The sequence below is a fragment of the Lissotriton helveticus genome, chromosome 4_1 (genome assembly GCF_964261635.1).
Source record: "Lissotriton helveticus chromosome 4_1, aLisHel1.1, whole genome shotgun sequence".
Taxonomy (NCBI): Eukaryota; Metazoa; Chordata; class Amphibia; order Caudata; family Salamandridae; genus Lissotriton; species Lissotriton helveticus.
Genome location: NC_136063.1, coordinates 953933193 through 953960251, shown reverse-complemented (window position 1 = coordinate 953960251; position 27059 = coordinate 953933193). Strand labels below are relative to the sequence as shown.

General features: G+C 43.0%; 1 protein-coding gene across 2 annotated transcripts in view; it reads right to left on the bottom strand.

Annotated features, from left to right (window-relative positions):
• The window catches only part of ATP9B (ATPase phospholipid transporting 9B), a 2445811-nt gene that overhangs the window by 2115113 nt on the left and 303639 nt on the right, over window positions 1-27059 (bottom strand). For both annotated transcript variants that reach the window (XM_078687568.1, XM_078687569.1), the window contains exon 3: window positions 6034-6184. In XM_078687568.1, the coding sequence (XP_078543694.1) occupies window positions 6034-6184 (151 nt within the window). The remainder of the gene's footprint in view (window positions 1-6033; window positions 6185-27059) is intronic.

Genomic DNA, 27059 nt, shown 5'->3' with positions numbered 1-27059 from the left:
TTGACCGCCTCCCTAGGGACAATACATATTCGGATGAAAACGTATATGTTAAAATACAACACCAATCCCAACTCTTCATGTGGGGCAAGTCGGCTAGTGATTGCAGCATCACATGCTGTGCCTCGTTCTCCACGTCACCTCTCTAACCACAGACAACTTGCAGAAGTATAAGGAAGGGAATGTTATGAAGGTACGGCTAGTTCTGGAGGTTCCACTTCTTTTTTTTTTTGTAACTTTTTTTATTATAATAAAGAAACATAGAAAAAACAGACAAGGCAATATGACAGTAGTACATCAATTGGGCGAGTGCTCAAGGAGGTCGGGTGATACACAATAGTATGATACAGGAGTTGTTGTACACAGTTGAGGGGGCTGGGAGCAGGAATCACAAAATCAAGAACAAAATACGCAATACTACATCAGGAATGTCGGGTCAGGGAGACGGGGGGTGGGACTAGAGATCTCCGTGAGAGGGGGCGTACATATATTTCCCCGGTACGAGTTCCATTGATTCCAAATTTTCCCCCATTTTCTGGGTCTGCCTCACGCCACATATACAGTCTTCTCTCTAAACATGCACCAGTCCATGTTCTCTTTCCAGGCCGTCACTGTGGGGGGCCTTTGGGACCCCCAAAGCTGTGCAATGTCTCTCTTAGCAATCATATTACCAAGGGTAGTCCATCGTAGCTGCGACACATCATAGTCATTTGGCCCCCATACATTCAGCAAACATCGTCGGGCCTCTGGCAACACCACAACACCTGTTACTTCATTCATCACCTCATGTATACGGTTCCAGAAAAGCACCATCTCAGGACATTCCCAAATTATGTGGAGAAAGGTACCAAGCAGACCACAACCACGCCTACACAAGCCATCCGTTGAATAGCCCATACGGATCAGGCAGGGGCCGGTAACATAAATCCGATGAAGGATTTTAAGCTGGACCAGGCGGAGACGAGCCGGGGTTGCGACCTCCTTGGGGGGGGGAGAACGCAGATTGCCAGTCCTCGTCGTCTAATTCAATACCATCCACAATCCAGGTTGCCCTAAGGTGCTCGAGCAAGCTCGAGCGATCATTGATCATCTTTTTGTAGATCAAAGAAATAGTGCTATCCGGCACATGACCATCTAATATACGATCTTCGATGGGGGAGGATTCCGGAACGTCGCTGCCCACGGGGAAAACCGAATTCAACGCTTGGCGAACTTGAGCATAGCGAAAGAATTCCCTATCGCCTTGCTCATATTCCGCCTGTAGTTCTGCGAAAGTCTTTATCCTGCCCTTAACCCAGAGATCTCGCACTTTACTGATGCCAATCATATCCCATTTCTCGAATCCTTTCGTTCGCCACAGGCAACCCAGTCTCGCAGAAGCGTAAAGCGGAGTCGCGCGGGTCAATCGATCCCTCCAGCCCATAGCCGCATTCGCACTATGCCACACTCGTACAGTTATCCCCATGGGACCCGAAAGCTGTAAGCGAGAGGATCCTGAATAGAGCGCCCTGTTATAGTCTCCCCCGGTAACAGCCATCTATCCATTTCAAACGCTGGATTCAACGCCGGGCCATACATCCCGTGGTTAATTGCAGCAAGCTGGGAAGCCCAGTAATACCGCCTGATATCCGGAAGTGCTATACCGCCGTCATACCAGGGAAGCGTTAACTTTGGAAGAGCAATACGCGAATGCCCGCCCCATATCAATTGCCTCTGTAAGGATTCTATCTCTCGGAAGTACCTCGACGGAATCACATCAAATGTATTCTGGAGTGCATATAAAAACCTCGGTAAGGACATCATTTTAAAAAGAGCCGCTCGCCCTAGTGGAGACAACGGTAATTTACGCCAACTCACCACGTCCGATCGTAAGGTTCCACTTCTTGATGCAGCGATGTTAGAGCTGTTTAGAATACGAAATGTAACAAGGCACCCGGCCTGTGGAAGCTGCCAATTGAGTTTTGTACAAATTACCCAGAAGTGATTATGCCACACCTCCTCAATGTAAACTGCAAGGCCAGATAAAAGAACGAACTTCCTTGGTCAATTAGGGTCATACTGATGACAACTAAGGATCAGACAGACTAAGTGTCACACAGATTACTGTGAATGATTAAAGTCGAAGTTAAGGGGCTTGGTACGCTATTTAGACCAGTTGAATTCTGTTATCTCTAAATTAGTTTGGAACAATTTAGCCTCACCCCTAGAATTGTTCTCGATTCATGAATGCATTTATACTGAGATCTAGCCACTGAAAAAGTAGCGAAAGTGTAGAATAGTGCTGTAGGATGGAAGTCTTCTACAAATTATGCTTTGGTCTGGTCTTCATCAAATGGAAAATGCTCTTGCCTGCTAATCCATTTGCTAAAATTAAGACTAAAGGTCTGATTTTTCAGGGACAAACTTCATAATGGACAGCCATGAAGGACTGTCCTTGTTCACCTTTGTTCTGATGATTGAGCCTCAACTTATCAGTTATGGGAAATATTGATGGAAAGAGGTATTGTTTTGCATGTATGACATGTATGAACAGGGCATGGGCAGGTTGGGCAGCTGCCCAGGGCCCCGTAGTCAGCCCTCTAGCTTGGGGCCCCACACCAATGAGACACAGCCAGGCCACCACATGAAAGGTGCCACCTTGTAAGTGTGCCGCCTTAGGGCATCCCTTCTCCTGGGCTCCCTGCTATGGTGTAGCAAGGCAAACCCGAGGGGAGGGGGGCCCCGGTCCCAGCCACACAAAGTTACATTCCTCAGGATTGTCCTGCAATTAGGCCCCCCCACCCACGCTGAGGCTATTTAACTCCCTGGCAGTCTTAACCCTCTCTGGAGATAAGCAACCCTCACACCTTCAGCCCTCAATGAGCTGTTAAGAGGTGCTTGTATGTGGCTGAGAGGGAGGGGCTGCAGCTTCAGGAGCAGGGGTATCTATTCAGATGCAAACAGTCCTGAATTGTTATATTCCATATAGGTACTATAATATAGGCCTCGGTAAACTCTTTACCCTTCACCTATATTCTCTCCCTGCATTACACTTGTCACGGTTTACAGGGACTGAACTTTTACCTATATATTACACTGCATTCAGAAAGCGGGTTTTCCCTAGTTCGAAGTCTTATACATTGTGCGTGAGGGTTCTTGGAAGCACAGCAGGACTGCCATCTCCTGTATAAAATCAATGTACAAAGTTCATGCCCGACGTCATCCTTAGGCCGACAAAGTAATACAGCAATGTAGGACCCCTGGGCAGACCTACAGGTATATATACATCACATCTTGCTAAGATAGAAATAGAAGAAGAGACCAAGACTTCCCGGCCAACACACTGACCAGAGACGCTGAGGCTACTGCATGCAGACGCTCCAGCTCGCAGTGGTCTAACACCTCTCTCGGGGTGTCCAGCTTGAGACCAGGACGGGGTTCCACAGTCTCACTTAAGGTATTGGGGTTGACTAGATCCTAAAGGAATTCTAGGCCTAACACCTACACCCATGCTAGATACACTTATAGGGAGGTATCATTGGAGTATGCAAAATTTATCATGTGTTTTATACACTTGAATGTATTCATGATTTTAGTAAGATGGTAGAACTATTCCATGCTTTTACCTTTATAGTACTGTTAATCATTTAAATCTTATACTGTCTAACGGTTGTTGCAGCACATCTATTCTACACCAGAATAACAACTGTTCAATAAATGATTATTGAAAATGCGCAGTTTGTTTTATTCGGTGTATTTCTCTGAGACAGACTAAGTAAGCACGAGTGACTGAGCGAAAGGTAGTACATTGTGTCAACGCTCCTGAGGGATCAGGGTTGTCCTGTTCGATGGTTGCCAAGAACTACTATCTCCTTGGTAAGAGGAGAGTCTAGTGCCACTGTGAACTAGTTGGTACAAAAGGGCCAGTATACCGGTGGGGGTGATCAGAGTTCGTCTGACACCAATCCTAGAGTATATGTTGTCTAAACATGCAGATTCTGTATATTTTCTATAGGAACTACACAACAGAATGTGATAGGGGCCTTGCACATTCCCTTTCTGCCCAGGGCCCCAAAAATCCTAGAACCCGCCCTGTGTAGGAATGTGTTTTCTGAGAAATCCTAAAGTCTGTACCTGTCAAGATCCTGCTTTGTGTTTCTACATATACTCAAACTCATTGAAGGTTAAAGGTTAGAAATATCGTTTCAGATTAATTAAATTAAATCAACTTGATATACTGAGCTTGCCTCTGCAACGTGTAGGTTGGATGGAATCCAGACAGTGGTATCATGGGAATGCTCTGGATACCAGTAAGTCATATTCAGCTGCAAACAGGACAACATTTCAGCGCAAATGTATGCAGTCTGATTTCCAAACTTGGAAAGTCAATCAGTTCTTCAAAACATATCTAGATTATGAACAGAAGTGGTTTGTGTAAAACATTATAATGCTCACCATGTCACACCTATATACAGATTGACCTCAGGAAATTTTCTAAATATACCCGGTAGTTTTCCCAAAAAGTTGTTTTGGAGTATGGGCCTACAAGGACCATTTTTGGCCAACTTATACCGCCTACAAGATAGTTGGTTAGGAGCTCCCGACATTAAGCCCTTCTATAAAGTGTCCTATCTGAAACCTGTTATCTTATCATTTGCAGTTCGAAGGATCTGTGTTGTAACTGTAACTGCAATGATCAAAACACCATTAACCCTGAACCATTGCCAAATGTTTTCATAAAGAAACAGCAGGTTTTTACCTAAACCTGCCAAGGAGGCCGGGGAAACTGGTTTACTACTGCAAATAGGGAAAGAGCAATGGGAAGTATGAGAAGTTTCTTTTTTTGAGAAATGCCACTTTGAGGAACACTATTATGGCAAAGCGTGGACTGATGGCAGGAGATAAAATATTGTAGAGCGACTGCTTGTAAGAATTTAGATCGCTTCTTGGTTTTGAACAGTCTTTCATAACACCAGGCTTCAACTGGATATGCCAAAGTATGTTGACATCATAGCTAAGATCAATCTAATGTGATACAAATATACAATGGTGGGAGGGTAGCATGTTAATAAGACCACCAACATTATAGTTAATGAGAACAAACATATATGGCGGCTATTTGAGGCTTGTGCTCCACCAATTTAATGAACAGGCATGGAGTAGGGTATGCGGCTACATGAGGAAGGTGTCTAGAAATGCACATTTTGAGTTACAGTGTTCAACACAGGAATCAAAAGCACATAGATCCAATATACCTGCTGGCATGCAGGTCTCTTAACTATATATCAAACCTTCTACGGATGCAGCTTGAGGGACAACTCCTAGTTCTGACGCACGTTCAGTACATGCCTGCTACTTCAAGGTTAGCCTGAACACCAACCATAAATATAGAGCAGCATGTTTTGGAGCACAAAGCCAAACCTAACCCATGTACACCACTTTATAAACCCACACTCTGGTAACTGAACAACAAAACGGAATGGCCTGGTATTAGACAACGCAATAGTGCTCAGGAATCGTGTCAAGGGTATGAGGCGCAATACAAATACCACAATGTAATGCAATACATTACAATACAACCCCTGCATTCTATTCATTTTTAAAAGCACACAATTCAGATGTAGGTACCTTTGTATTCGTAATCACTAAAAGAACAGAAAACCTGTATCCACCAGCAGAATGCAAATTACCCATAGCCAAAGCAAAGACTAGAAGAACAGAAGAGTCTGCGCCATCCTACTGAATGCAACGCCGTCTTCCGGGAGGCGGTGGTGCAAGGAAAATGTTTTTCATAGTTTGGCCCAACTCCTAGAAAGGCTACGTTATATTTTTTGCCTTTTTTACCTGCCACTAGTGTGCGCCTAAGCTGCAGCACAATGTATGCAGTATTTCACAAGAAACTAGAACATATGACCAGGAATGCAAAGATAAAAGAATAAAATAGAGTGTGAAAAGGCAATACATCTGTAAAATAGATCTGATATCTTTAATAATAAAACACCAATTGGTACATAAAAAAGAGATTTGCCTTTAGTTGTGACAAAACTTGAGCCTTACCCCAGGTACAAATGTAAATGTATTGTATTTTTGATTTTTGATTGCATTTCTTGGATATTTCTCTTCACATTTTTCAGGATAGCCAAGCCACACTGTGCGAGCCTTGAGTTCTTTCTTTCTTCTGCAAATATTCACAAGACAGTCGCAGCAACTGCATGGAAGAGAGAACATAAGTTTGTGACAAAAATATATATGTATTCTGATCTATAATTCACTGCAGCTGTAACAGACGTCACACCATGTTAGTGAGTGGTTCATTAACAGGATCCCCGTAGTCGGTGCTGCATTCATGAAGGTGCACAATCAATGACGATTCCTTTCATGGACAGAAACTGCACCCAGGTAAGAAGGGATGAAGGCAGTTTCCACGAATTTTCTCATGTGCAAGTAACCTTGGATTCCTGGTCAGGAAGGTTCCATGGAGAAACTTTGTTGAACTTGGCAGGGAACCAAGTATCTTGTTAGCTTAATCAAACAAAGATTAGTGCCAGCTGCAGAGTTAACGGCGAATTGATACTTTCTTAAGATATATCATTGGCAGCGACACAAAACTGTAACTTCCTGTTACTACTGTTCACTCACTACATAAAAAAAGAGTTTGTTTTCGTTTCTCCAAGGACGTGCAGCCCACCCACCAAAGACTGGCCAGGAAGTCTGCTCAATTTTATGTTAAGCTGATAATGCAATACTGTGGGTAACTGTTCAATAAAAGGGTTTTATTCTGCAAGCGCATGCAATGTGAAGCACTGATAACTAAAACTGAAAATAAGTCTACGAGCAATGCAAGTGTCTCATGACCAGATTACTTACGGTAATGACATTAGTCACCTTATTCATCAAATAACATTATTATTTCAAAATCTTCGGTCTTGAGGGGGAACTGAGCATGCGTACTAGCTTAAAAAGCTTGTTCGCAATTCAAGAGGAGATGCACGTTCCTACTGCTTTCCTTGAATGGCCACTGTAGCTGTCCTAGACATTATCTATGTGCCTAGGCCGTAGGCTAAATTCCAACCATTTGAAGAGTAGCAGGTTAAAAAGGCTTACTCAGGGACCCAAACAGACATATTATAAGGGGATTGACAATCTACACTAATTTGAGTAGACTTGATGGAACTGGTACAGGACTGTAATGGTGAAGTAGGAGTACTAGCATAGGTATTCTCAAATGCAGTAATATGGAAGGACATGTGAATTTTGCAACTACAGCCATGTAATCTAGAAGCCTCCAGACCCAGTTAGGACAGTTGAGCAATAACGTTTTGTTTGGGACTTGAGGCAGTGGGGTAGGGGCAGTTAGGTTTTCTAGCAAGCAGTGACTGATTGCGGCTTTTCCAGAAGGAGCGGGGTAACTGGATAAAACGGGAAGCCATAGAGAAGGAATGTCAGGGATTTGACTTCTGTACAATGGTGACAAGGTTCCAAGATACTCTAAGTTTGTTTAAACTGAGGTTGATTTTCAAGCATCACAGTAAAGGATTCAGGCATTTAGGTGTTCAGATTAATACATGCTTTGGACACCTGTTTTCATGTCAGAAAGTCTAGCAGTGGCTAGGACGTGGACCATTAGTTCTATTTACCAGTTGAAGATGATCAGGAAAATGATGGAGCCTTGAAGGACCCCAAGTTATCAGATCAACTAGGAAACTGAAGTTCTCATTCTTGCATGCTGCTATCGGTTGCCTAGGAAGTAAGTGTGGTAATGAAGGATTGTTTTACTGGATTTCAGACCCCTAAAGGAAAATATGCTACAGTCTAGCATGGATATGTGTTCTCCATCAAATGAGCACAACCTTCATGAAGTCTTTAGTGACTGTTTCTGCACTTCACAAAGCGAAGGCTGTTTTTTCAATACATTTTCAGATACTATATAGAATTCTTCACACCACTGTCACCAGAGCCTTCTATTATTTCTGAAAAGTATGTGATCAACATGGAGAGTTTCCTGCCTAATCACGCTTACTCACTCACAAAGTAATATACCACCGACATCTCATACTTTCCATCCAGGCACACAACGCCAATTGGACTAAATGGGCATCTAGCCCTCCACCTCCATCGTATGGCTTAGCCCGGGGTGCTAAATCTTCCAAGACACACACAAATATTTAGCTGAAGTGTCCTGGGCTGTGCTGCAGATGGGGCCTAAACCACAGTCTCAAACAAAGTATTTGGCAGCTCATCAATGGGCTGAAGTGCTTTAAAAAGCATGGGAACCGAGATCCTGAGTAGGATGAGGATGGAGCCAGAGATGTGGCTAAAAAAAACAAGAACCACATCTCATTCTAGTAACACACATAAAATATAACGCACACATCTTAAATGAAAAATAAATGCAAGTTAGAGTAAACTGTGGGAAATGCATTCTTTCATGTTATGAAGGCTCAATTGTTATTATGGCAGAAGTCTGAGTGTGTGAGCAGGCAGTAACAGAACTGAATCCTGGTTAGTGCACCGGGAAATAAAGATGTGCATTTATAGTGCTATGATGTCCCAGACTGCGACTGAAACTTTGTGAATATGCAAGTTATCATTTTAAAATTGTATTCCTATGCTCATGCGACTGGACACCCATCTCCTCCACCTACAGGGACCCCCTGAGGATCCGACTGAACTTGATAAAATCCTAAAGCCCCTTAAGGCAATGCCAGATAGAAGAACCCTAGGTCCCTATGGCCTCCCTATACTTGTTTAGGTCTCGCCTGAGCCAGAGCGCATGCGCTGCTCTGGCGAGACTTTTATTAAGGGGGCTTCAAAAAGCTGACCACAGGCACTTGCGTGTGGCCTATTGCTTGCGGTTACCCGCACAGGCACCATCTGTTTTGAATTATCGTGCCAGATGCATGCGCGATAATGCAAAACAGATGGTCTGGTGCTCGCAAGCGCACGCGTGCACCCCTCCGCCTCCCTCTCCCTATCTGACGTCCCTACTGCTGCAGCCTGCACGCCTTTTTTGACTTTTTCTTTTTAATTCGCGCGTGTGCTTGTATTCATTCCCGCCAATGCTCTCCCTCTGTCGCTTCTTTCCCTCGGACATCTCCTTTTCTTGCCCTGTCTTCCCTCAATTCAGTCTCCTCCCCTCTCTACCTTGCCCCTTCCACTTTCCCGCCATCTTCATCTTGCCTTTATGTTCGCCTGAATGCGTGATTTAAGAGTTACTTCACACAAAGCTTTTTTCAATTGAGAGGTATGCAGAAGTCTTATTTACGAAACACCAAACACAATCCGCGTTTATATTAATTTCAGTCAAGCTCGAGATACCCTTTCACTGCACACTTTCCTGAGTACCTCACATCCTACAATGTGCAGTTTAATGCCCCTAGTCCAGCCCTTGGTAATTACTGTTACAAACATAAAATGTCAGACAGAGCAAGAATAAGCAAGGGACTTCCTGAGACCGAACGGACTGCATGTGAGACGCTGTGTCCTGTGCTACAGCATGCAAGGTAATCCAAACTAGCTGCTGTGACCCGCTGTCCTAGCGTTAAAGCGCCCTAGCAGCTGCGTCCGCGGACAGTAAAGATTATATATGATGTAAATATATTGTGGGATTGTCAGGTTCCCCACCCTCTTTCCTCCGACAGGATATTGTTTGGAGCATTTCCAGATTTATATTGATAAAGGACAATTCAGATTTCTTTAAATAAAATACGTTTTACACCTTTATATTTGGGACTCTTCACTATATATGCAATATGAGAAAATATATATATTTCATGATCTGTCATGTAAGAAACTTATTAATAAATATATGTAATCCATTAATGAAAAAAGACTAAAAATGACTATACTCAAAACAAAAATGTGCAAATTAGTTTATATATACTTAAGTAACATTTCATTTACTCTACATTTAATAACTCAAACAAATAAATTACACGGGAAAAACATTCTTGTTCACCTTTCCAAACACTCCTTTCTTAGTTTTCACAGTTGCTCTCTATCAGCCCACTAAATAACTGAAGATTAATGGAACAGGCTGGGAGTTCGGACTTGCAGACACGCCATTACTGCTGCTCTGTCCTTAGAGAACATTGACTTAAACATAAAATTGGCCAAATTCGTTCTATATGCCTATAGGCTTCTAGAAAAATTGGACTACCGTGTAGCATAATGTGCACCTAACCCCATCTGCATTGTCCGGGAGTGCTATTTCTAAACTGATATGTTGCAGTAAGCACTGTTAAGAAAGTCACATTTTATTCTGCTTTTATTTTCCTCATTTTTAATCTCTTTTAAGCTGTAAGACTGTATTAATGTGCTGGAAGAATCTTTTAAAGATATGTTTTTATATCTAAATAAAGAATTTACTATATATATAACTGAAGATTAAACTGGAACGAGTGCACCGAGTAGGGGGCCAGACCAAAAGAGAACCACGATGGACGTGTGGTGTCTTAGCGAAATTCCACTCCTACATGGTCCCCCCCCCCCAAATCTGACAATCTCTAAGTACTCCTGGTCTCCATCCTGACAGCGGAGTCCGAACACTATGTCCAATGCCCGGTGGAGCTGCTCTGTTCAGCTATTGAGGAGATCGGCCTTGGTTCATCCCCTGACCGTCACCTACCCAGCCGGATTTTGGGCACAGTTTTTCTCTCCAGCTCCCTGTCTCGCCCACCAGCCCCCTCATCGTATTTATGTAACTCTGCTTTTTTCCTTGTCTCCTATCTATCTATCTATCTGTTCCCATTTAGCACTCTTTCTTTGTCCTACTTCCTTTACTCCTATCCCCTCTCACCTGAATTTTTCCCCTTGCCCGCTACACTGCCAAGCCCCCTGTCCTTTTGTGCCCTTTAACTGAGCACTCCTTCACCCCTTGTTGGGGAAAGATCCAATATTTATACTCTGGAGTCTCAGCGAACCCGCTGAGAGAGTCCACAGCGCCTAGGGAGCCACTCACAGTTGAGGTATGGTATGGCACCACTTGCCAAAGCACTCCCTCTCCCCTTTTGTGGAAGGATCCAGTATGTAGGCCTTGGAGTCTCAGAGACCCCGCTGAGAGAGTCCACTGCGTATAGGGAGCCTCTCACAACAGAGATGGGATCACAGCTTACTGGACTTTGGACGCAGCTCTGACTCGTCTACCGGTTTGTGTCCCCTTCACACCCTCCCTCCTCTTTCCATGCTGTGTCTCTCACCCTTCCCTCCTCCATTCTCTGTCTACCTCCCTTGCTCTTACCCCCTCCTCCCCTGAATCTCTCCCCTTGCCTGCTTTTACCCTTACGTATATGTCCTTTTTGTTTGTATCGACCTTACTTGTCACTAAGGGGCTATTTATGATGGAGGATTTTCCGCATCCTCCGGGCCGGCAGAAGCCACCGCCGGCCCGGAGGATGCGGAAAATCCTCTGCGGACTCACCAAAGACCCACCGCCACATTAGGATGGCTGGTGGGTCCTGGTTTCAGTCCGCCGCTTTCCCGCCGCGGTTGACTTACAACCGCGGCGGATAAGCTGTAACATGGCTGGCGGTGTCTATCAGACACCGCCAGCCATATTAGGATGGAGTAAAAAGTATGCTTTTCCACTGCGGCTTTTCCGCCGTGGAAAAGCATACGGACCTTCACTTCGGGGGCCCGTTGCGGGCCCCCTGGGTGAAGGGGGGTGGGGAGTGCACATGGGGGGTACCTATGGTACCCCCCTGCATTTGCGTGAACAAAGCGGCAGGCACCGCGCGGTGCCTGCCGCTTTGTGCACGCAAATGCTGTGCATGCATTTTTAACATTGCGGCGGGTGCAGCTTGAAGCTCCACCCGCCGCAATGTTAAAAATAGAAGATGTGACCGCTACCCTGGTGGTCACATCCTAATCTGTATGGAGGGACCGCCGCTGCCCCTGCGGACGGTCCCTCCTACTCTATGGTGGCGGACGGACTCAAGTCCGTCCGCCATCATAATCGGCCCCTATGTTGCCAGGCTCTAATAACTGTGTAACCTTTGTAACAATGTAACCTACAATTATGGTCTGATACTCATGTAAAACGCTCTGATACCACCGGGTCTAGCCAGAGCTATATAAAACCTTTAAAATAAAATAAAATAAAATAAGGGGAGAATGTACAGATAGTATAATGTCCTATCAATCTGGAACTCTTGAGACGTTAAGTGTAGCTATAGTGTATTATTTTGCCTTTAAAAGGGAAAGTATATCACAATCACTTCATATGGTCACAATGTGGTGTGATGTGTGTGAGGAGGGTGGTTGAACTGTAATCCAAGGGGCTTACTGCCACTTGCCTTTCACACACAGTGTGTGCAATTATATTCGTGGGGTGGATAGCTCTATGTCCTTTGCGGTTTATAACTTTGAACACTTGGTGGGTGGCTGCAGTGCTATGCAAGTGTTGAGTATACATGGGTAGTGAAGTGTGGTATATGAGGTGGGTATATGCGACTTACTCTTAGGCCAGGACTTGGTAACTGCACTGTTGTCTTAGGTGTGCACAGCTTCAGGTACACTGCTCTACAACATAGCTTAAACACATTGGCAAAGCCAGTTGGTCTCGCAAAACATTTATATGGTTTGGCAAAACACTTATAAGGTCCCAAAGGCGAGACCTATTGGCTATGCCAATACTTGTTATAAAACTTTATTACCGCTGTTTTTTGGCACACCTCACCAAGTTATTTAACTCCTTCAAATCAGACCACAAGCCTAAACCCTGCCATGTGTAAGGCAGAAATCACACTAATTCCCAAACCAGGAAAAGATCACACTAACTGTGTATCCTTTTGCATTGCTGAACACAGAAGTCACTCTCTACACCAAAGGTTTTGGGTGACGCCTGGAACCCTTACCCCCCAAAACTGACCAACCCTGACCAAGTCAGATTTATCCTTAATAACCAAGGGGTGGACATCATCAGAGGTAAACATCACTTACAACGAAACTTTTACAACACACTACCGTTACAACGCGGTCATTACAACGCAAACCATTACAACGCATTGCGCTGGGGGCGCTCTAGGATAGGGAATATATTTAATTTACTATCCAACACCTTCCCTACTATCCACGGGGACTGGAGTTGGAATAGTAAATTAAATAAATCACTATCCAGCGCCTAAAAGCACTATGCGTTGTAATGGTATGTGATGTAAAAACCGCGTTGTAAAGGCTGGCGTTGTAATAGCCTGCGTTGTAACGTCATACATCCTCATCAGAACCTTGGCCCAACTAGACGAAAAAGCCCATAAACTCAACATTCCATCTTTGTTCCTATCTTTGGATGCAGAGAAGACCTTTGACAGGGTCAGATGGGCCTTCCTTAAGGAGATATTACGTAGCATAGCAATAGGACCAAAGATGATAGATAAGATCTTATTTATTTATTTATTTTTTCATTTATTGAAGTTTTGTATAGCGCTAGCTGGACCCGGGGGGTATCAGAGCGCTTCACAGCAAATAGAGAAGTGCAATCAAGGCAATAAGCATAGAATACAAGAATCGGAAACGATAGGAGGGGAATAAAGCCTGTACACCAGCAAAACAACAGCAATAATAACGCAATACGAGACTGATATTGGGGGCGAATCGGATAGATTTGAGTTCCGCAAAGGATATCAGATTTCTGCTGTTGGGAGATGGGCTTCTCGCTAAGCACCGGAGCGTTCAAGGAAGAGGGCTTTGAGTAGCGTTTTGAATTGTGGGAAGGAGGCGGTCGTTCTGATATGTGGGGGGATGGAGTTCCAAATCCTGGGAGCGTTCCCCGCAAAGGATTTATTAGAGGTCTTGCGTTTCTGTGATTTCAGCGGGATGAGCAGGAGTGTGTTGGAGCTTCTGAGGTTCCTGGATTGTCCAGCCCTTTTGAGTTTAGAGGCCAGGTATTCTGGTTTGCCTGTATGCAAGGCTTTATGTGTGAGGCAGGCTGTGCGGAAGTTGGCTCGTTGGTCAATCGGAAGCCATTTGAGTTCTTTGAGCGCCAGTGAGATGTGGTCAAATTTCTTTGTTCCTGTGACCATTCTTGCGGCAGCGTTGAGGGTGGAGTTGAGGGGACCCAGGTGTGATTTGGCTGTTCCAGTCAGTACAGCAATGCCATAGTCAATTCTTGAGAGCACAAGTGCCTGGGTGGCATGTTTCAGATCTTTGGGGGGGAGGAAGGGTTTAATTTTGTAGAGAAGTTTCAAGTTCATGAATGCGCTTTTGGCTGTTTTTGAGATGTGCTTCTTCATGTCCAGTTTGGGGTCGAGAGTGATTCCTAGTGATTTTGCTGAGTCCGTTGGAGTAAGAGAGACATTGAGAGCATTTAAGGCTTTGAGCCATTCCATTATTTGTGGGTTTTCATCTTTGTTCGAAATTAGGAGAACTTCCGTTTTTTCTTCGTTTAGTTTGAGGTGGTTGGCTGAGAGGATCATGGCGGCACATGCTTTCCTTCATTTGTCTCAACGGCCAATGCACAGTCCCCTTTTAGACTAAGAGGGGAATCTCCCCTTATCTTTGCCCTGGTGGTGGAGCCCTTGATTATTCAGATTAAAACGCACACATGGGATCTCTTGAATCCCCTTCGTAGACTGCATTAACAAGTTGAATGTCTTTGCAGATGACCTCCTCCTTACCCTGGCTGACCCCTCCAACTACCTTACAGAGATGGGTAGATTGTTAGATGCTTTAGAAGGAGTTTTGGGCTTTAAAGTCAATAAAGACAAATCTAAGGACCATAATATTACCATCCTAAAAAGCCTAATTTCTGACCTCTCTTCCATAGCTACCTTTAGGTGGCACCCCCGATCTATTCAGTATCTTGGCCTAATTATAAATACCCACCTCAACGGGTGCACAAGGGTCAACTGGCAAGTCCTTTGTCATGGCATTTTGAAGGATCTTCGGATATGGTAATCCCTCTATCGCTCCTATTTCGGGTGTATCAAAGTGGTCAAAATAAATGAGCTTCCAGGGTACTCTATCTGTTTCAATCTTTGCCCACCCCATTCCCCCAACCTGACGTCAGAAACCTTCAAAACATTTTAAATACCATTAAAACCCTGCATTTTATCTAAACTATTGATTTTGCCTATATCACAAGCAGGACTGGCTTGCCACATTTTGATGAAGTCTCCGTATGAATACTTTATTTTTTGATTAGTAAAAATCATTACAATAACGGGTGTGCATCAATAAAAAAACCTATATCGAACAATTGCTAACACATAATAAATATTAACACATAGGATAGTAAACAAGCGTTAGCTAAACTCCTGTGTCATTGCTTACATTATTTACTCGTGCCTTTTTGAAATCCGCTTTAATGCGGACAATTAATACATTTATACCGTCAGACGCAAATGGTAAGTAAATAATAGAAGGATATGAAGTTCAACAATAAATAATTGTTTAAAAACCTAATAATCTATATTTGTTCATGCTGTTAAAATGTAAACTTCATCTAGACAATTGGCCCTTTTTAAGAAACAGTTAAAAAACAGTTGAGAGCCATGGTGATCCGTTCTAGTTTTGTCATCGACTAAGGCCACAGGACAAGACATTAGTCATTATTAAAAAGTTGATAGCTAAGCCGGTAATAGTGCAATTCTATTTGTAAATAAGTACAACCCCTACATATAATAATTAAAGGCTCCAGGGTCACACAAAACGGAGGACAATAAGTAAACAATGTGCAAAGTGCCATATTCGACTGCTGTCAAATAGTACAGTGAAATAAATGAATCAACAAAACACCATCGGGTTTAGGTTTCCCCGTCATGGATTAACAGTTATTAGCTTGCTGGCTCTCACAGTTTAGAAGTCTTTTTACTGCTCTTGTGACAAACTTGGTGAACCGGATATTAAGCAGTGGATTGTCCGGATTCATAGATGCAAGGATAGCTTGTCGACAAGTGTGAATGCCGAGTTTTTTCCATGCGCCCTTTAGCAAAATCTTTCGATCAGTAAGAAGTGCAGGACAAAGACATACCATGTGCTTGATTGTTTTCTTGCTGCTCCCACACCCCCTGCACGTTATGTTGGTATTTGTGAGGCACCAACCTGGCAAGTCAAAAATTTCCATTCGCCCATTCTGAGGGCCAAAAATCTTTTTTTCCACATCACTGAGTAGGTGCATGACATATGAGGCACCACAATCCCTGGCTTAAACCCTGATACGATTGACCAGGCATGGTTACGTTGTACAAGTTGGGCTCTGTCCGAATGGAAGGAACAGAAGCGGACGTTTCTTTTGATGTAGGTTTTAAGTGCCTACTGCGATGGATTGGCGCTCCAGATTTCTTCTGCATCAAGAAGTTTTAAAGATTCTTATAAATAACACCAGTACGATCTCCCAAGCTGACCAGCTGAAATTTCCTGCCACAAAAAAGCCTCCAAGCTTCCTTCTCTGGAAGTACGTAACTTGCTACACAAACTGATGAATTCTCCAGCCCCTACCGCTCGGTGATCTTGGAGACCAAACTCAAGCCGTATACAAGTTGATGAAGTATTATTGGGAGGCCCATCTAAAATATATATATTCTATTGGATTGTCCAGGAGACTGAGAAGTCATGGCAACATATGGACAACACCATAGCATACAGGTCAGTATGAGATCTAGTTTGTCTGCTTGAAAGCTGTTGCCCAAGTAGAGCATATCTAGCCATGCCCACTTAAACTGTGCTGGACATATGGGACCGCCAGGCCCTTACAAGGAGATTTTACAGCTTCCCCTCATCCAATACCCACTTGGCAATCAACCCAGACTTTTCCCCGGCCCTTGACTTCCAAAGTGTTTGCTGAATGGACCCAGGGAGATTGTAGGTCCTGAAGCAATCTCTTTTAAGGTTCAACCTTCAAACCCTTTGAGCAATGAAACACAAATTGTGAGTCCCTGAATCCTCTTGTCTCCTATACAGCATACTGGTCAACTGGGCATTGCACCTCCCACCCGCTCCCTCGTTTTGCTTGAACCTCTAGTAAGGGTCAGGGCACAAAAGAGTTGACTTGCAGACCCTACGCCACCATTGAAGGAGCTAAACCCCAATATAGGCATCCGTACCAGATGCAATGGGAGAGTGGGATAGTACAGAAAATACCAGATAAACAATGGGACTGTCCTTGGAGAAGCATCCCCAAAATGCATAGAAGCATCTCCCATAGGGAATTGGTCTCTAAGGTTATGTTCCAGTGGTATTTGATCTATCAATACTAGAATTTCTCTGTTTCAGTCCTCCTAAGCTTAAAGCCTTAGACCTCTTCAATTGATGTGATCGTATTCACCTCTGTGTGGAGTGCTGGGGTCCTGGGGTATCCCCGTTGGATACTTGTGGGGGAATTCTGGATCCCTGCAGAGTGCTCGCAGGGGCACTGGGATACCTTCGCCTATGACCTGGGGCTCCAGTCAGCCTCCCCTCTTACCCGGCTCTGAAGGCTTCCCCCTTCCCCAACTAATGGGCAGTGGCGGCTCCCCGCTAATTCGGGAGGCGCGTCGCCCCACTGCCTTAATGCAGCAAAAGAAAGTAAAAATAAAATGTTAATAACGTAATGTTATAATAATATTTTTTTGTTCTCCTTCTGCGGCAGCTGGCGTGAGGGGGTGGGGCGGGGCAGAAGAGCCGAGGAGGAGGGTACAACCCTCCTAAGTGCGAAATTCCTGTTTGGTCAGTCCTTTTGGGCCGCCCATAACAGTCATGCACGCTTTCCCTGTTCTCCATGCAGGCTGCATTACAGCCTTCATGGAGAACATGCCAGCAACTCCAGCCCCTGGCCGAGCGCTGTGTCAAGGCGCTCAGAGCAATCACAATCCTGGGTTGCAGCGTTGTGATTGGCTGTGTGGAGCGTGGGAGCCCTGGCACTTGCTTTTTCTCCAAAGAAGGAAGCGGACACAGGAGAGGCGGCGTTGGGCGGGAGTTAAGTGATATTTTGGGGGATTTTTTTACCCGCCCGCCGCTTCCCCCCCCACCCGCCCCACTGTGGGTGGGAGGTAGCAGCTGCAACTGCTAATGTTAGACACTGTGTAATTCCCCACCATTTTTATCTTGGATATATGTGTTCTTTTTTCGCTCATTTTCTGCTATGTTGTTTATTGCAATAGACCAAATGCTACCCACAAGACCTGATAGGGTTGCTCAACCTCTTCGAATTTGTAGTACATATGGTTCATCCTTTGAGAGCCCTTCCTGTATGTGATAAACGTGCTTGTGAGTAAGGTGCGTCATCAGTCTATATGTTATCCTGTATTTCTAAAAAATGTTTCAATAAAGATATCGGAAATAAAATTGCATTACACACAGTAGAAGTTTGCTGCAAAATGGGCAAAGAGGTTTCGTGTATTTGTTTGCAATATGCAATCATAGTGTACTTAGTGCAAAACGTTTTTTAAGTTTCCATTAGAAGAACACACTCCAGAACCCAGCTTATAACGCTTTACATTACCTCTAAAAAAGAATACTTTTTAGTAATGATAAGCCTCAAATGACCGAGTCAATTAAAACAACGTACTGGCTCCCAAGAAGCCTTTAGATTTGCTGATTAACCAATTGCACACATACACATTTCTTTCACGTAGCAGGCATCCTGGGGAGAAGGCTGGTTCCTTCTTTTGCCCTCTAAATATCCCTTACAGCCAGAGGCGCCCCTTCGCGCTATATAAAACTTAATAAATAAAAATCTGTTTTGGAACAGTTGCTTTTTAACAATAAGTATGGTAACGGGTAGTGTAAAATTTAAAAAGATTCAGAATGACGTTCCCAATAGATTACGCACACTTCAACCACTGAGGTCACTCAAACGCCATTCACAGGTAGAGGAGGCTTTGTTTGTTTTATAGTCCTTCTCATGCCGCATGGTGTTGCACTATCTATGCCCTATCAGCCCACTTGCAAGATGCCCATATAAAGCATGGACCCACAATTATATGAGGTCCCGTTCTCCTGCATACAGATTTACTAGTTGGAGGAACAACGAACCTGATTTTACCAACTGGAAAAACCAGAGGTAAAATCACTGTGGGATTCCATGACCCCTGTTCAAATCTCAGAGAAGCCACGGGGAGGTTACAGGCTCCTGCTTGGCAGCCAACATTCCCCACTCCTTCCTTCACCCTCCTCACTCGAGCCCCGCCTTACAACAGTCCCCTGAACACTAATCCCATCTGCTCAGAGCAAAAGGCAAATGTGTGTGCGTGTTAAACCCCATGGACAAGGGAATTCCATGCAGAAAACTGTCTAGTTAATCCAGGTCTGCAAAGCAATTCCCCTTTCTGTGGTGTTTAACTCGTAATTGTACAGTACTGCTCGGTGGTTACTGCACAGTACTGGTATTGAGTTTCCATCCTGCCCGTACTATGCAACTTGTAATCAGGGCCACAGCCACTTAAAGACCGGGTGAATAGATAAAGAAGGATAAGAGGTCCAGTTATCACATCTCTCCATATGTACAAGTAGACAGCATAGGTTCTACACCACACTTGAACTTCAACAAAAGACAGTGAATGCAACATTCTCTAAAAATGTAAATGTATTAGAGAGACGCAGTTATATTACAATATATTGTCATTTGTCTAGCAATTTCCTAATACCTGAAAATGCCAAAGTGGCAGAACATTGCTTATATTTTGCTTAATGCTTTGAATCCATTAAAAAAAATTGAAACGTTTTTGTTTCATTTTTTAAGGGCAGGCAGTGGTCCCTGGGAAGGGGGGTAATTTGCGAGTGTTTTGCGCCCACAATTGCGGACGCAAAACATTCTTACATAGGGTTGCGCTCGCTATTGTTCGCTGACAAATCCTGTTGCCATGTCTCGGATCTGGTCCTACGAGAGGAGATGAGAGCTCGGTTAGGTGACTATCTGGCACGCCTGGGGGGGTGGGGGGACCGGAAGGGGGCGGGGGGTGGTCGGGGGGGCTCTGGTCGAGGGGGGCGGGGTAGTTGGGGACGGGGATGTTACGGGGGGAGGGAGGGGGTTTTGTTAGCGGGGGGTGTACGTTGACTCCTGATTCCACTGGGCTTGAGACATGAGAGAGGGTGTGTTAGGACTAAAAAGCAGCTCTGCCATCTCCCATCCAACTGGTGGCTTTAGTTATACACGGATTGTACCAGCGCAGTTTCTTTTGCCCGTGACTTTGCCGCTCGACCTCAGGGGTGTGAGCTGAATGGCTGTGTGACACAGGAGTAAGGGGACGGCGCTTCAACTGAATATCAATTGGAATGGTTTGATTATACTGTATGACTCTCTGATTTTGCTGCAATAAAAAAATATTTACAAAAAAAAATAGGGTTGCGCTCGCTATTAGGAAGGGAACGCCCCTTCCTAATAGCGAGTCGCAAGACCCTATTTGGCGAGTCGCAAAAAATTGCTTATTGCGAAATAGGGTTTGTACATTCCCCATGCTGTTTTTGCAACCGCAAACAGGTTCGCAAAACCGTTTGCGCATGCAAAAATGGTCATACATCTGGCCCTAGGAGTACAAAAAAGTACTGTGTTTAATTTAACAGACTATAACGTTACTCTTTCCATAAGAATCTGGGCCAGGTGAGCGTGAAATGTTCTAAGTTCATGTTTAAAAACAATTGCTTTTAATAAGTATCGCCGGGTGCAGTGATGTGATGTAAAATATTAATTTCAAAGCTTGCACGTGTTTATCATGTTTTACTTGAGGTTTGTTGCATGAGTTACATGGAAACATTTTCAGGGCTCGGATCGTGCATGGGCTCTTAGAGTCAAGCCAGACCCCGGCTCGGCTCCTCTACTAAGTGAGCGATTGTAGTGGGGTGGATTGTTTTAGATTGGAGTAGGGCTGATTATTTTGGAATGGAGTGAGCGATTGGATTGGGTCAGATTGGAGTGGAGTAGACTGGCATGGGGTAGATTGGAGTTGGGCAGATCATTTTAGAATGGAGTGGAGCAGACTGGAATCGGGCATGGGGCAGACTGTTTTGCATTGGAGTGGAGCAGAATGGAGTGGGGCAGATTGGAGCAAAACAGGTTGCTCTGGATAGGAGTGGGGCAGATTGTTTTGGATTTGAGTGGGGCAGACTGTGTTGGATTAGAAAATATTTCAGCATCTTCAGCAATTAAAGTACTTTGATACAAAGGCACTCTACCTAGGAGTCGGCCTTGTTTTTAACTTACAGGCCCATAACAGGACAAATCAGCTACAAGACGAGCAATGGGAAGAAAATATAGCAACAAATAACTGCCCACTTGGGAATCTAAAACAGGTCACTTTGAGAAGAAAGGGTGTTTGTGGTAATAATATTCGAGCCAACGGCAGAAAGTTGGTCAGTACCAAGAGATCAAATGAGCTGTCCACATCACGTGTATGTATACAATGAAGTATTGACTTTGACCTGCAAGCCTACCTTTAACCCAGAAGTAAATCTTTGATCGGGAAGCCAATAAGATTTAAAAAACAACAGTTGCTGATTAAACAAATAATGTGGTTTGAAATAATTTGTGTAAAAATCACTTTTCTGTTGTCGTTGTCTCAATGGAAAGTATGTTCAGAAACTACCAAAATGGAGTCCTCCATTAGGTCACTCATTAGTAGCAAAAGAAAACATTTACTTGTTTTGTTATAAAATACAGTTTTTTCTTTCGCGTTTATGGGACTTAGTGGTGATGTGATATACTGAATCCTTTTTCCGAGTCCACGTATGTCGCATTAAGCAGAACGTTTGTACTGAATTATGAATTTTCCTCCTTAAGAGTAGAATGAATTTTCCTCCTTAAGAGTACAATGTACTCATAATGTATCAAACACATGTATTGTATCAAACACATGATAAGAAATACAAAGATATGAAATTAGAAGGAACACAACTTTTTGATTAAGTCTATGATCTCTGTGTCTTTGGACTAACATAAAAATAGTACAGATCATGAGTGTAATAAAGGTTTTTTATTTTATAAATCACTGCATGGTTGTTTCTTTGTAATGCAGATTACCACTGCATAAATATATATATTTGTAAATCCTTTAAAAAGTATTTAGGTTACCATCTATCTTTATAATTTATTGCGAATGTTTTGCCAGTGCTTTCACTTCTGCATGTTCAGAATAGCTAACCTGATCTTCCACACTAACCCATACTGTGTAATGCTGGGAGATCAAGTCATGTACATGTGCTTCCATTCCTGTAGTGACCAGAACAGAAATAACTTACAAACGGGCTGGACATCAATAGGGGGGCCTAGTTAAAAACGAAAACACTAAATGTATTCAGGAATAGTCAAAACATGAATGACGTTCTGCAGCAGAAGATTGCAAAATTACTCAGAATTTGGCCCAGTCAACAGGTCGGCAAGAAACACTCAGACACTGAGTTTGGAGTACTTGGTATATGATAAGGATGGCAAGAGATAACCTAGATAACATGCCAACTTGGGAAAGAAGGTACTTTTCCGTAAAATAGGGCAATGCTGTTCCTGCCTTACAGGCTTTGGATGCACTAAATTACTGGTAGGATGCAAGCTCATATACAGTGCAATTCAGTGCTTTAAATGGAAATACAGAACTGCTGATACTCACTCTGCAGGGTACCAGTGCAGGTACTTTTCCATTAAAAGTTTTATACCAGTGATGAGAGGAGCAGGCACCCTCCCTTTCAAATGGAACAAGTGCAGGTACTCAGTACCAAACAGCACCTGCCACTTAAAAGCACTAGTGCAAATCCATACAGAGTCCTGCACCTACATATGACATATTGTGTTACTCTTATTTATGATCTAACACACACCATTACACAGAGCACCTTCAAAGTGGGCATTAAATACCACTTCAAGTTTAAAGGGTCTGCGTTTCACCCCATCTGACCAGTCAAAACTCCCTGGTGGGGCTCAAATATCTGTGAATTCAATGTGCAACGCTTGCTATAACTACTAAAAGCCGATAAAATAGCCTAAAACACCGAGTGGCCCTGCCTAAATGTATGAAAAAATGCAGTCACGTTTTCAAATGTTTACAGGAGTTATGAAGACGTGCTCAACAGGGTTGTACTGAAGAGGATAATGGCAGCAACAGTTAGCACTGTGTTATTTTTTGTATTAAAAAATGTCCCAAACACACACATGAGGTTTATTCCCACAGGCATCGCACTCACAACCACTACCCATTCATGTTTTTGTTTGTTAGCATCTCACTCTTGCTCCATGTATTCTGCTTGATGCGCCTTCTATACGGTGAATCCACAAAAGGGCTACCTAACTGCAAAGCGCTTCAATGACTTATTATCTGTAGTAGACACTATATAAATCTACATGTCAAGATGCTCCACAGACAGATACAGCAGAAGTTAAAAATGGGGTGCGGAATGCGACTAGGGAAATGAATTGCAGAGGGTGGGAGTAATGTTGAATGTTGTTATTTTATGTATGGTTTTTCAATATCGTTACTAAACAGTTTGGCGTTAAAAAAGCTTCTTACGTATTTCTAAAAAGCATTCAAGAATGCTGAGTAAAAGAGGCTTGCATCACTTGTGATATGGATTCACCAACCACGGATCAGTGACCCGCCTAGTGATTCCATTCTAGAACACGGCTGGTCTTTCAGCTTGCGGCATTTCAGAACAAAAGTCACAAGGTGAAGCAGTCTCACAGTCTGTAGAATTAGTCCTGGCCCCTTGATAAATCTCAGTAAAAAAATTGTTGGCCCGAGATTTTCATTTTTGAATTGTATTTTTGTATCATTAGAGAAGTCATTTAGCTTGGGTAGACATTGCTTATCCGGGCCGAGTTTCATCTGCGGCTGGAAGAAGAAGAGTGTCAGATGCTACTGAAATACGGCAAGACGAAGTTCACCAAAAATGTAAACTGATCAGTAAAGAGGATTAAATATTTTCATTGTAACAACAAGTGCTCCAAGTTGTATTGTCAAAAAATAGTAGAAACCAGTGAATCACAACAAGTATGCAAGGCTTCTGAGAAAGTGACGACAACCAAGACAGTTGCTTCCTCTCGTCCAGAATTAATTTTCGTCAGTTTAACAAAAAGAATGAGCCACTTTGGTGTTGTCAGCTAATTGGACTCCTGAAGTTCTTGCTGCCAACATAAGATCACAGGATGCAAACAAATCAGAAGGACCATCTTAAGAAAGTCCTAAAAGATTTAGATTTTAGACTTAATGAAAGATTTGTGAACGAACAGGTTTATCCTGTGCAAATGTACTGCCTTTTCCAAATCATGTTTTATGAATTACATCAAAGCAAAAAGAAAATTCTGCTACAGATGACTGCCAATGCAGTCTATGCCAAGAGCAAAAGTAGAGAGCTAATCACTTTAATGAATAGGATTGGTTTATCAATAAGTTATAATTTCATAGTATGGGGCAGAAACTTGTTAGCAGCTCATGCTGTAAAATCTTGTGACTTCAACAGCACAATACTTACAAGTCACTTTACCAGGAAAAGATTTACAATTGCTGCTCTTGATAATTTTGATTTGGAAGACTGCTCTTCTTTGTCTGGAACATCCAACCCTCATGATACTGCCATGGTGCTTTTTCAAGACTGTACCAATGAAGCAGTTGCTGGAAAACAAGCTGTGTCAACCGTAGGCATAAACAGACAAAGCTGAAAATGTATAACCCAACTGCCTTTCCAACATGTGCAAAACCACTAAAAGCAAACAGCATGTCCCAGTCTACCAGAAAGTTTCAAACGCTGAGGACATAGATCTTCTTCTACCTGATGCTGTAGCCCGCAAAGCTGATTTAACTGAATTTATCATATCAGTCATAAGGTACAAACTAAAGGATGAAGAAAAGCCAGTTCCTCCGTGGGCTGGAATTCATGCGCTGATCTCCCAGAATACCGCCCTACTGAAGAAGGTTGGGTTTTTACCAGTATTATGATTTCCAGTCACAAACTATGCAACAGTATACACAACTCTAAAATAATTTCAAAATTTGTGGGCGCAGCTTGAAGACCATCCCATCCTGCAATTTTCTGCGATGGGGTTTTCCATATTGTAGTTAACATTTTTATGAGCAATCCAGTAAGATTTGATGATCTTTATAAAATGATGGGCGTTTTCCACATGACAAAAGTCGTGGTGCAGTTTGCAAGAAGTCATCTTAGTGGGTGTGCCATAGACGATGCACTTATTAAGGCAGAAATCTTTGAAAGAAAAACTGTCGAGTCAGTATTGAGAGGAACTCATTATGTTAGTTTGTTACAATGTATGCTAATCATATCTGAGGCTATGGAAACATTGCATTGGAATGCTTTCTGGAACAAGAAGGACAAATTAGGTTTTGCATATCTTATCTCAGAAGTGATCAAGGCACATGGTGCAATTCATTCAAAAGATATAATGTAAAGCAAGGCAATGTTCAATACACTCAGTTCAAAATCAGATACCCATGTCCATAGAATTTGTCAAAGAATGTAAAGACAAATCAGAACTTTGCAAGTGCTGAGGAAATGTTTTACACATGATAGCCCTAGTGAAATACTTGGTACATGCTGATCGACAAGGTGATTGGGAGCTGCACGTGAAAACTGTGGAGTCACTGATTACTGTGTTTCGGGAATTCGTTTGCATAAACTACCTGAGATATGGGTCTTGGTATTTGGAAAGAGGGAAGAAGCTACAGGTGGAAAAAACATTCCTCTACAGAAAAGTAATCCAAAGACATTTTGTGGTGAAAGACAGAGAGGGAAGGTTCAATTCTGTGACTCCAGATATGAAACTGGAACAGGCGATCCAGAGATCACAGAAAAGCTATAACAGAATTGTTGGGCAGACACATAAAAGTGAATATGTTGCTCAATGGCAACTAGTTTACCATAAAGTTCTTTCTATTTGCAATGTTTTCAAAGGGATTACAAATTCAAAATCAATGGACCATCGTGAAACTGTTCCTCACCATGAACTTGTAGGAAAGAGAGGGAAACTTTTTAATAAATATGTTGACAGCCTTCTTCATTTTTCATTTCATGCAGCAGCAAGAAAACCCCTATGAAATGACTGAGCCTGTGTGACTACACAACTTCGTAACCAAGCAGTATGTGGCTAACGATATAAAGATACGTCTACTAGATGTGCTGGAACATGGATTGAAACTATACACAGAACTGAAACAGGAGAGATTAGTATTGAAAAAAAATAAAACTGTTTGATATTGTTGCAGGGTTTCTGTACTCACACAGAACTGTGCACAGAGGAGTGGAACCTCGGCAAATTAGGATGTCCCAAAACTTACCTTAGCAACCAACTCACCCCTTACCGAGCTAGCTACAGTGTCTCATTGGACATATCAAACACCCAATGTTTAGACAAACCAGAACATGAACTTACAGTACCTCAGGGTACGTGGGACTCATGAACACTCTTTCGTTATATTATCATTACAAACCAGAACATGGAGTAAAGAAGACACATGTGCATTTGAAATGTTTATTTACTAATGCCGTCTTCTCAGGCGCAGTATCTTTGATAATACAAGTATACTTATTATCAGTAGCAAAATTATCAGCATAGTTACTAAGACATAAAAAGCGAATGGTGACAGCATGTTAACATGCTGTAATGAATAAGAGTTAACAACACTTATATCTCACCCTCCCTAACACATATATTATATTATTATCTAAGAAGGTCTCTTTGGGTTGTTTTAGGGCGGGCCCATACCTTAGTGTCCTAGCATGAAGGAATCACATCAGCATACACCAGCTCTCTCTGCATGTGCACCGCATCAAGTGTGTTAACAATTCTCGTGCAAAGCAATATCAATCCCGCCTTAAGCCCAAGTTGGCAAAGGCTGCACTTGTGTTATGACTATGAAGGCGTGGAGATCAGACCTCATAACAATTCCATATCGTGTTGCTCCTGAAACTTCAGCACTCTCCGTGCAGACATGTTTTATTAAACAAAGCAGATATCAGAGCAATAACATATTATTCTCACATTCACCACGGCAAACCACTAGGTTGAAAGCTAAGTCAACAATTAAGGGTCGTGTGCAGAAGTTGCAAGAAAGGAAAAATGGCGTTTAAATCTGAAATGTACCTATGCTAACTTAACACGAAATATGGATATATAGGAACTATACAACACCCCCCCATGATCCGAGAACGGACTAAATAAGGTAACAGAAGTCCCA